We start from the raw sequence: 11,920 nt of genomic DNA, 5'->3' as shown, positions 1-11,920 counted from the left end.
CCAGAGATAAATCATGCATCTATATCGCATAAATAGCTTTTGTGTATGAGTTACAGAATTGTTGCAAAATTATCTTCACTCTAAAGCTTGATTTTTCTCCTTTTAAGGTCATTGGCAAAATATCTCGACCTTAGTGAGAGTAAAATTATATCCTAAGTACATACATCACTGCTCTGTTCTCCCTGTGATCCAAGCAATGATCTGTGATTAACATTAAAGAGAGCAAGTCCAGCTGTAGGCATTTTCATGCCCTAAGCAAGCATCAAGTACAAGATTCCTCCTTGTCATGTCTCCTCTTTTTCTCTTTCATCTCTTTTTTTTTTTTCTTTTTTGACTTAATTTGCTTGCAAGAAATTCTTTTGTGCCTTAAGGAGGGATAATTTTGTGATTAAGGCATTTGATGAAGATTCAGGTTCTATTTCCAGGCCTTCCACATAATAATTAACCTTGGTAGGTCACTTAGTACAGTGCCTTGCAGAACTACAATGCTAATAACAAAAACGGACCACAAACCACTCTCTGTTGCTGAGACAAACCAGCATTAAAGGGACAAAAGTCTGTGGCCACATCCAAACTGTTCATTGGGAATGGTGTCTGGTCTCTGCTTGCCCATGTAGCATGTCCAGGCAGCATTTAGAAAAGTGTTGGTTGACCTGAGTCAAACCCCTGCCAGGGAGCATGCTGACAGTATAATGGCACAACATGGCTTTGTTTGTCTGTCTAATATCCAGCCCTCATTTCCCACCTGGTAAAACAGGGCTTCTCCTGTGTTTCAGACAACTCATGCAGCCCAAAAATAGAGGTGAAACCACAAGAGGAGGATTTCTTCCACCCTCTCATTGCTCAAGCAGGCTGGTAAAGGAGGGCAGGGCAGGTGGACTTCAGCCAGAGACTTTTGATCTGAAGGCCAAGTGCTGAGCACAGCAAAAGCTACCAGCAAGGAGATAGGAGATAGCACTGTGGCAGTGCTATAGCTGAAGGAATTGTGAGTACAATCAACAAAAAATAAATAAATAAATGAATAAATAAATGGAGAGAGAGAGAAAAAAAAAACTTACTAAGGGAAATCTAGGAGCAGCTGAGCAGCTGAAGATACAGTGAATAATAATGCATAAGACTCTGAGTCCAGAAGAGAGAGAGGATGAAATAAGAGAGCATGAGAAAAATACCAAGTGTGGTCTCTGTCTTTGTAAAATATAAAACATTGTTGAGCAGTGGTCAACATCAGATATATCACCCCATGTGCCTGTGGTCTTTGTGCATGGCTGTCATAGTAGATGCTTAGTCTGCAATCATTTATGGAGTGTGGAATAAGGTGCTGTATGAGAGCACAAGACAAATATATTTCTTATCACCTGTGCTGTCCAGCATTCCCTTAACACTGCTCTTGAATGGTTTATTAATAAAGGTTTTGTAACAGCTCACTTCTCCTTTTGCCTTTTCTAATTACTTTCGTCTCTTCTTTAGAGGTGCACCAGAAAGTCTTGCTGGCTTGTTCTTCACTGGCTTGTGGGACAGTGCTTCAACTTTGGCAATGGACCAGAAGGACTGAAGAGCACTTTTGCTCCCACCCATGTTTCTCAGAGTTGCTAAAACAAGACCAACGAAGATGTTCACCAGACTCCAAGTCCTTGCGCTAGCTTTGTTTTCCAAAGGAGTTTTCCTTTCCCTAAGTGACCACAGCTTTGTAAGGAAGGAAATCAAGATAGAAGGAGACCTGGTCTTAGGTGGCTTATTCCCAATCAACGAAAAAGGCACCGGGATAGAAGAATGTGGGAGAATCAATGAAGACCGAGGCATACAGCGCTTGGAGGCCATGTTGTTTGCCATTGATGAAATCAACAGAGACAACTACTTGCTGCCAGGAATTAAGCTTGGAGTCCACATCTTGGACACGTGTTCCAGGGATACATATGCCTTAGAACAGTCTTTGGAGTTTGTCAGGGCATCTTTGACTAAAGTGGACGAAACAGAGTATATGTGCCCAGATGGCTCATACGCCATTCAAGAGAATTTACCTTTACTCATTGCAGGAGTCATAGGTGGTTCCTACAGCAGTGTCTCCATACAGGTAAGACCCAGTAGCCCTATCAGGTGAGAATCTTTTATCTGCCATTCCTGTGAGAGAATTTCTGCTTATATAGGATGGACAAAAATCAAGTCTGAGATCAATCAGTTTACCCTAGGGTTCAATCTAGTGTATAATCCTTTACTGAATTTGTTTTAGTTTGATTTATCCTTTAAAACACTTGCTGTAGTTCAGCTGCAGAACATCTCTGCCAGCTGCTCACTTCCTCTAGTCATGATGAATCCTGAGAGCATTTGAAGTTTCCACAAATCTTAGTATTTATTTTGAACTTTGGATTTCATGAGACTTCTACAAACTCATGCTTAGATCTCTGCTTTCACATCAATAATAAATAATAACATCTATATTTCTGGGTATATGTATGCCTGTCATGCTATGTTTACATGCTATTTGTCATGTAAACAGTAGAAATTTAAAATGAAAGAAGAAATCTTTGTCTTACTTCCAGGGTGTAATAAAGCAAAAAAGGCACACTAGCCAGAAACTAGAATTACACTTGACCCAAGGGATTACAAGCATTTACCATCTAATTAAGCACACTGAAGTCAGTGAAAATTATTCTGCTGACTTCAACGAGCAAGGTCTCAAATATCACATGCAGAAAATACAGTTTCTGAATGGATTCTAAATTTGCTCTCTTTCCTTTAGTTTTAATATACTGTTCATACGAAGAAAGATTTTGCCAGGAAATGTTGCCTGTCAGAGTCCAGTGCAAGCACTGTCAGAAGTCCAGAACAGAAGGCAGATGCCCTCAGTATTTCTTGCTTTCTTCTTCTGGCACATTGTGCATAAGCATGGATTTGTTTCAACAGATCACTTTTTTTTTTCTCTTTTTTGATATAGTGCATGTCTTGTCTATGTAGCCACATAAGGGAACGAGCGGGGAAATGGTTACCCATACCACAGGAGAATAGCTTTGGCAGGGAAAATGCTCAGCCATCTCTCAGAGAAGTGGTTTTGTCCTACTATGGACCAGCTGGGGTGGCAGGGAAGTATCCATGAGAAGTTATGTGGATATGATCACTTTAAGTTCAAAGAACAAGTTCCAGGTCTGGAAAAGACATCTGAAGCAGAGAAATGATAGCTACAAAATCTTGAGTAACAAAGAGTGTTAAGGAAATCATTATTCATTGTGTCTTCCAGTCAGACAAAGGGTACATCAAGTGAAAGCAGCAAATGGTAGGCTATTGTGAATGCTAAAAATTAACCTACTTTAAGAAGCGACAAGGAAAAAACAGGACATTCTGTGTAGATACCACCCTTGGCTCATCAGTTCCCAGAAATGCAAGTATCTCAATGCTAGTAAAATATTTTGAGGAAGAAATATTATATGTTTGCCTGATCCCACTGGCAGTAATGACTTCACTGTACCTTTGGTCTGGCTGTTTGCAGTCAGCCTGTTTTTCAGTCCTCTCTAAATTCAAGCATGTCCAAAGGACATAAAGTAGCCTAAAAGGCATATCCATAGAAGTATTTACCATGGAGGGAACAGTACAAGCATTTCCTTCCCTCCCAGACACCCTGAGGCAGTCACACCATGCTCCTAAAATGTCCTAGGGCTTCTTCTACAACATCTGTCAGTCTGTCCCTTTGAAGCCAGTCTCTGACTGACGCAAGATTAAATCCATATGTGAAGAGGCAGATTGGATGCAATACACATTGAATATATTATACATACCAATATCTCAAATTCCAAAAGCTTGGGGTTGGAGCAGCTGTCAGATGGAAATCAGAAGTCCTGATAAGAGATTCTCTCATTTTGTATGTGTGAAAAATGGCAATAAAACTGCATGCATATCTGTATATGCACCCAATTTTCAAAAATTATGAATAATGATGAAACAATAGGAATATCTGAGAGTACTCTATACATAGTTTCCCTTTAGTTGCCAATAGTTGTTCAAACATAAGATCTTTCTCACACAGCTCTTCAGAAAAAAAAAATAGGTTCACAAATCATGTCGTGTGTCATTGAGTCTATTTTCCATCTAGAAAAGAACTACTCAGTAGATTACTTCCCCTTGACATAGATTAGGTTAGCCGTTCTCCAGTCTATCTCTTCTAGCTTTCCTCTAGATTTCAAATTATCTAGAAAATATTTAATAAAGACATTAATTCCTTCTGCTCATATAGCTAAGGTACATAGTTGTAGCTTCTTTCTCAAATGAAAACCTCTTTCGAGAAAAAGGGGCACTGCAGGCTCAAGCCTGAAGACATAAGGACTTCAGAGCACTAAAACCAAACATTTTGGTGCCACACCAGAAGAAGAGGCTGTCAAATTTACAAAGACTGTCACCTGTACACTGTAGCTGCAGCAGCAGCTGGAATCCTTTCCCTGCTGAACATGAGAGCACTTCGGTAGGTGCAGGTATGAGGCTGAGCACGCCCTGGGCCCCTGCTTCCAAACAGCCCTCGGGGTGCTGGGGGCTTTCCCATGGAGCCCTGACAAGTGTTTCTCTTTTGCCTGAGAGCTATAACCAGCATAAAGTCCACAGCACAGCTTCTCAGCCTTAAAATAAACCATGCTGAGCCCTTAAGACAAGAAATTATTTCTTTTTTTTTTCTTTTTTTTCCTCCTATGAATTTGTCATTATATTTCAATACGTCCTCTTCACCTCCATTCACCTTCCCTCTCCAGATTTCTGTCCGGACAGCTGTCTGCCAAATCACCTCATGATGCTCCTGCTGTCAGATTTCTGCTTCTTTCATTATCCTTCCACCAAGGAAAAAAGAATTTGCTGGTAAATCAGCAACGAACACCTTCCCCACTGAGTCAGTGTGCACGATAGGCACTTTTTGCAGAGAGAAAAACAAGAGAATGCAGAATGCTTAATTATTTTCTGGTCAGACTAGGCTATTATCATTAATGACGATCTGGATAATTAGTTTTTAGATGGTGTGTTTAAATTAGCAGTGGGCCCAATCTGCACAGCATTTGATCCCTCAAAACCCAAGTCTAGATTCTCAGTCAGTGGAAAAGCTTATTTAAAAAGGTTTTTTCATGATAAAAAATTCTGACCGGAACTGATTCTGGGATCAGAAGGTGAATTCTCCAAAGTTTGGAGGACTTTATTTTGGGATAGTGGTTTTCCAGCCAAGCCAGATTGTCCACTGTCTCCTAGTTTACAACACAAATGTCAAACATATTTTCCTTGGAGAAGTTTAATGACATTGTAAAAGGGATAAGAAAAAAGCATTGCTCATTTGCATAGAGGAGCACCTGCACAGATAATCCAAATGCCATGTTTAAAATACTCAGATCAGCTCTGTCAGGAATAAGCCTGTGTAAGCAGGAATATGACTATTCAAGTGCTGGATTTGTTCACCCATTATCTTCTCTGTTTCTGAAAACTAGACCCTAGAAAAAAAGATCTCTAGACGACAGTCATGGAAGGTTATTTCCAATTTAGAGCCTCATCCAGAAAAAATGCAGAGTACAAACCATTGTCCACATGACTTCTCTTGAATTCCTCTCTGTGTCTCAAGTAAACCATAGCAACAAACATTGGAGAAGGTTTAAAGTTACACTACTGCTATGACAAAAGCTAAGGTCTCTCTAAGTGAGTGACCATATGGTGTGGAATTTGGAGTATGTACTCATTTACTGGCAATCTTTTCCTGGCTGTCATTTCTCTTTAGTCACACAAGTTGGCCAAGGGCTTGTTGAGCCTGAAAACTAACCACCTACATTTTCCGTTCTCCAGGAATTAACCATCTTCCATCCACAGAGCCTAAACAATAGCCTGTGATTTCCATGCCCACTGAAACAAATGCAAAATCCTCTTAGAAGGACTACATGCAAGAAGACGCTGTAACATAAGTGGTCCTGCCCCCCTGCAATAGGGATACCCCATAGAGAAATGGACAAGATACATGTGTGAGGGGCTGCCGGGGTTCACCAAGGCATAGAGCATAAGCACAGAGCATAAATGCCATTTGTGTTGTACTGTGTAGAAGAGTTTTGCATTGAACTGTGCAACAGCCTCAGGTAATTTTGGGGTTTATAACATTAACCAGATCCTTACTGAAAGGTCTATTCTGTGAGATGGGCCATCTGCCACTAATATTTAGTTACATATGTTCTTTCTGACTTCTTGGTGTCTCCTTCAAGCTCCTTCTCCCTTTCATCTCAGTTCTTTGCCTCCCTCCTCTACCCCCCAGCCAGGTCCTTGCTGTTTGTTCCTCTCTTTGTTTCTGTTCCACATTCAGAAACTGAGCATCCACTAGGCTGAGGTTTTCAAAGTGCCCAAACAGCACAGGACATGTGTTTCCTAAAGGCTTCAAAGAAATCTAGGTATACCTCCTTCTGGCTGGTTTCTTTGAAAATCTCAAGCTAACTGATGCTTTTGCAGTTTGGTTTGCTTGTTTGTTTGGGATTTTTTTTCCTTCTCTGTGAGCATTTTCTCTTCTTGCCACATGGAAATGATATGATTTTACAGGGGTGAGTAGCCATCCCCTGAGCTCACAGGTAAGGAGAAGGGAGCCCTATCGTGTTCCAAGTGAGAAAGGATGTAACTACAAGAGAAACTGTCCAAGAATAGGAACTAGCTAGGGACATCTTGGCACCACCCACACTCATTCTGTCCCTTCGGATGAGGACTTATGCAGCAGTTAATGAGTCTGAAACAACCATATTTATCAATGATGGCTCTTTTAACTTCAAGAACTATTTCATGCTTTTAGAACCATCAACTGCAGTTTTATTCCTTTTTTTCAAAGCCTGTAAGCAGGTGTAAACGTGGCATGGGTCACTCGTAGTCAGATTTAGGAAGTCTCAGAGTAGAAGTCTCACTCCCCATGCGCAAAGCAAGGTCTTCTGCACAGGTCTCTTCTCAGTGTGCTGGCTTAGCTCTAAGCTTATACTTCGTTTCAACAATTAATGCTGCATGGAGGCAGAGTGCATATGTGGGAGCTCATTGTGCTGTCCCCTGCAGAAAAAACAACAACAACATTAAAAAGATTTCCAAACAATTCTGCTCTCAGAGTATGACATTTCTCTGCATGTCCTTTTTGGTTTAGTTTTGATTACACAGGATACGCATATAAAAAGAAATTGCTGGGTCCTACATAGAAATCCTAGATATCATTCTGTCAGAGTTCTCCCAACTTCTGGTGTTTCATTTCATAGATGCAAGTACTTCACTGTTCAAACAGTGCTTCTCTAGATGTGACAGCTATTGAGTCCTCTACAAATACTGAGCTACATTTTTCCATCTTTCTTGGCAAAATTTTCAGGAGAAGAGCTAGGCTGAAAATACTGCTTTCTTCTCCCCTCTCCTGTTAATCAATTTAAATATACATATGTTTGGTAATTTTTTTTTTCCTGAGTTATTTATTATTTGGAAGGACAACACAAACACAAATAAACAGCTCTCTTGATACCAAAAAGAGAGGAAGCTGATGAAAATTACTGCCTCAGTCCTGCAACGTGCCAGAAGATTACACAAAGTACAAGCTGGGCTGGCACTCCTAAATAAGTTCAGTGCTTCTGGCTTAGTTCCTGTCTACTGACCTCAGCAGGGTGAGCTCCCAGGCTGTTATGCTAAAGGAGATCACCACCTTGTCTGTCCTCTAACCAGTGCCGAAAATCTGTGTATCGAGTTGCACCTGCAATGTTTTTTTAGCTGCTGGGATCCCCTTCCTGGGTGTCATAGCCTGTTAGAGCATGTTGTGGTACAGTGTGCACTGCCCACACTTAGCACAAGAAGGAAATAGGACTATGAAATGTTTTAGCAAGGCTTAAAAAGTTTTGATGTGGATGCGTCACACCATCCCCAAGGTGAGAGCCATATCTTTGAGCCTACTGAATCCCAAAAGGACAGGAAAAGTTATGGTAGAGGCCATGAACATTAACCTTTCCTTGCAGCAATTCAGGTATGGTGAGAAATGGGCTAATTCAGGTAATCCAAGAGGATATGAAGTGGGGACATGTTTTAGTGATGGGACTCGGTAGGTCAGGCTGATAGTTGGACTCAATGATGTTGAAGGACTTTTCCAACCTAGATGTCTTTGATCTCTTCAGTACCATTCATATTTGTTGCTGACAGTGCAATCTGTCAGTGAGGCTTGCTGTGTACTTGGCTGTACCTACAGAAACACAGCCAGTAGATAGATGGAAATTATTATTCCGTTTTGTTCACATTAGATGATATCTGGAATACTATGACTAACTTTTGGTCCCTCAATAAGAGAAAGATTTAATAAATAAGGGAGGATGAGGGGAAGGAGAGTCTGAAGCACATACACTACAAATTAAATAAATAAATAAATAAATAAAAAGAGGGAGCTAGGTGTGTTTAGCCTGGAGAAGAGAAGGCTTTTAGGGAACCTGATATCAGCCTTTATGTAAGTAAGGGTTGGTCCTCAAGAAAACAAAGCCTATTACTGAGTCTTACTGGGTCTTTACCGAGATGCGTGACAAGAAGATGGAAGAAAATGTTTATAAATGGAAAGAAGAGAGGTTCTAACTGGACATAAAATTTACAAGAGAGGAGCTAGGAGTATGGGGAGTGTATAAATGTATTTCTGTGTCCAGTTCTGGGCTCCCCAGTACAAAAAGACAGGGATCTCCTGGAAAGAGTCCAGCGGAGGGCCGCAAAGATGATACGGGGCCTGGAGCATCTTCCCTATGAGGAGAGGCTGAGAGACCTGGGTCTGTTCTGCCTTGAGAAGAGAAGACTGAGAGGGGATCTCATCAATGTGTATAAATACCTGAGGTGTGCGAGACAGAGGGATTTGGCCAACCTCTTTTCAGTGGTCTGTGGGGACAGGACAAGGGGCAGTGACCACAAAATGGAGCCCAGGAAGTTCCGCCCCAACATGCGAAAGAACTTCTTCACGGTGAGGGTGACGGAGCCCTGGGACAGGCTGCCCAGGGAGGTTGTGGAGTCTCCTTCTCTGGAGATATTCAAGGCCCGTCTGGACGCCTACCTGGGCAGCCTGCTCTAGGGAACCTGCTTTGGCAGGGGGGTTGGACCCGATGATCTCTCGAGGTCCCTTCCAACCCCTACAATTCTGTGGTTCTGTGATAAAGGCCAGTGTAGGCAGTTGACTAGAGAGAGGTACATGGTTTATTTTTGCACTAGGTTTATGCCCACCACTTATCATACAACCACTCTCCAGCCCATTCAGAAACAATGTTCCCCTCCTGCCTTTCTAGAATTGCACTTTCTGCTTTCATTTGATATATTTTTTGAAAAAAGGGAAAATTCAGATAAGATAAAAAATATTTACATTTTAATAAATGTTTTAGCTGTAGTTTGACCTGCAACTGCCCAAAGAATAAATTAAAAATAAATAAAAATAATAAATAAATAAATAAATAAAATAAAATAAAATAGATAAAAAAGCACTCTAATTACCATCATTTAGAAATTAGATGCAATGCATACTCGCAGCAGCACACATTTCTTCAAAGCAGGAGATCAGCTCATGGGTTACAGCAATGATCTAGCCATTAGCAAATCCTTGAGACATGGCTTTGCCATGCTCTCACTGTAGGAAACTGGGCCAGCAACTTATCCTCAGGAATACAAAGATTTCTTGGGGGGAAACCAAAGGCAGCAACTGAATCTCTGCCGTCTGTCTTTCAGGACAGATTGCAGCTTACTGGGACAGGGATTTCTCCAGTTTCTCAGTGGAGACAGTCCTCCTTTACCTCTCTCCCATTCTGCTCAGCAGCCTAATTTACTGTCTGTTCAAAACAACCACAGCAGTACTTCTCTGTCTCAAAGGAGTTCTGTGAAATTAGATTCATTAAGCCATGTTAAGTACCATGAGATTCTCACATGGAAAATGTTTCAGAAGTGCAGAGCACTGTGATGTAACAAGGGCACTCCTCTGTCCAACCAGTGTGCAATGCCCACTTGTGTATCGTGTCAAAGAAACCTTATCTGTTCTCACATTTATGAGATTTTTTTCTTTTTTCCAAAGTGTATTATGTATTCCTCAAACCTACACACATTCAAGCAGCCCATGTAGCAGCCTCTGGGCTGTTAAGACGACGGGGATTTTTAACCAGAAACAATGGAATAAATCTTATTACTGGGGAAAAAAAAAAAAAAAAAAAAAGAAAAAAAAAAGTCCTACACAGGATAGGCAAAGTGCTTGATGAGATTCAACAAATCTTCAACAAATCAGAAGACAAACCAAGGTTTCTGATACACATGGATGTTACCTACCTGATGCCATCTATCATCAGCACTATGGAATGGCTGGAAATACACTGGGAAACCAGATTCATGTGCTTGAGTGCTGTACCTAATTCACTGCCCCTTGCAGGCAGTTATCATGAAGCCATATTCAGTGCTATAAAGTACACTGACAGTTTACCATGATATAGATGTGGCTCCAACACAGCCTGTTCCTACCAAGGGACATGGATCCCACTGGACTTTCTGCCCTGCACATGTTGGGCAGTTCTTTATGATAGCTGGTTGAACAAACATATTTGCTTGGGAAGTGGATGCGTTAACATAGGAGAGCATCCATACTAATAAATCCAGCAGCATGATATCATAAAGTTTTCCCATCACTCTGGAAGCTGACTGTATCAGCATGCTTTGTTCACAGCAAACTGCACAAATCAGTTGCTTTAAGATTGCAGCTACAGAGATCCAACCTTATTTTCAAAGGTGCTAAGCACCTGCAAAACCCACCAGTTTTTCAACAGCAATATATATATTATACACATATATATAAAAGCTACTATTGCTTACTTAAATGCCAACGCATGCATTTCATGCACCATGGGTTGATTAAATTGCTGCCTGGAGGTTTGCCAAAATGGATTATTTCACTTAACAAAAGCTAGATGTGCACTGCAGTTCTGTAGCACGCAACCCGAGGCAACGTGGAGCTACAGGGTAGGTATGCCTGCAGTGGTTCAGGCTTAGTACAGGTAATTCTAGTTCATATTATGCTGTCCTGTACTACAACGATACTCTGCAGAATAGACATAGCCTTAGGCATCAGCTCTCCTCTGAACCTGTTGCCTCTGTCTTTATCTTGCTAGTCATTTTATCTGGGTCTGATTTTCAGAATCAGACGTTCAGATCAGCATGGAAATGGCTGGAAAGGTGGGACCGTTCTGGAACTTGCTGCGTCACCAAAAAACCTGTGACCAGGGCTCTTTTGAAAAATCAGTCCTTAAAATCAAAATGTTAAAATATTGCAGGGAAAAAAAATATATCAAAATTTCCAGAGGAGTTTCTTGATCTGAATTAATACCAGATAGAGCTTACCTGAGCTCCATCATCAGTTGTAGCTCTGGGTCACTATCCTCTGTGATTAATCAGGCTCTTTATTTTATTTATTTTTTATTTGGCTATGGAAGAACCTACTATCCAGACAGCCCTAAAGAGCATTGCAGCAAACAACATTGCATTAGGAAAGCTTACTTCTCCCTGTAGCACAGGAGGCAGAATTGCAAGCAGTATGCAGTGGCCCTGAAAGTATAATGACCTTCATGGCACACGGCCTCATATGAAATCAGGAAGTAGTTCTGTTTCCCTGTATTGGGGTAGTTTTGTTGTTTGAACTAAACTAAACTAACTAATAAATAAATAATAATAAATAAAAATAGAAAAACTGCTATATTTGTTAGGACTATCTTTTCAGGGGTGCTGAAGGCTTATACACACTAAATAACACCACTTTACGTAGAAAATTGAATTCTTTTTTAGACAAATTGGGGGAAAAACTGCAGAATGATATGTGTGCATATCCTTGTTATGGTCTAGCTCAAATAAAATAATTCCTGCTAGAATAAACTGAGACAAGAATAGCAATACCAGCCCACACAGTTCTGCAAGAAATGTTCTGGAATAGCTA

At 40.9% G+C, this 11,920-nt stretch overlaps 1 protein-coding gene across 1 annotated transcript in view; it reads left to right on the top strand.

The window, feature by feature from the left end:
- The first annotated feature begins 1,573 nt into the window (after nt 1-1,573).
- GRM3 (glutamate metabotropic receptor 3) overlaps nt 1,574-11,920 on the top strand; it is a 44,483-nt gene continuing 34,136 nt past the window's right edge. Inside the window, exon 1 of the mRNA XM_035549390.1 lies at nt 1,574-2,071. Within this exon, the coding sequence (XP_035405283.1) occupies nt 1,574-2,071 (498 nt within the window). The remainder of the gene's footprint in view (nt 2,072-11,920) is intronic.

Source organism: Cygnus atratus, chromosome 1 (assembly GCF_013377495.2).
Source record: "Cygnus atratus isolate AKBS03 ecotype Queensland, Australia chromosome 1, CAtr_DNAZoo_HiC_assembly, whole genome shotgun sequence".
NCBI lineage: Eukaryota > Metazoa > Chordata > Aves > Anseriformes > Anatidae > Cygnus > Cygnus atratus.
The sequence above is the reverse complement of the archived record's forward strand: the minus strand, read 5'-3'. Positions and strand labels throughout refer to the sequence as shown.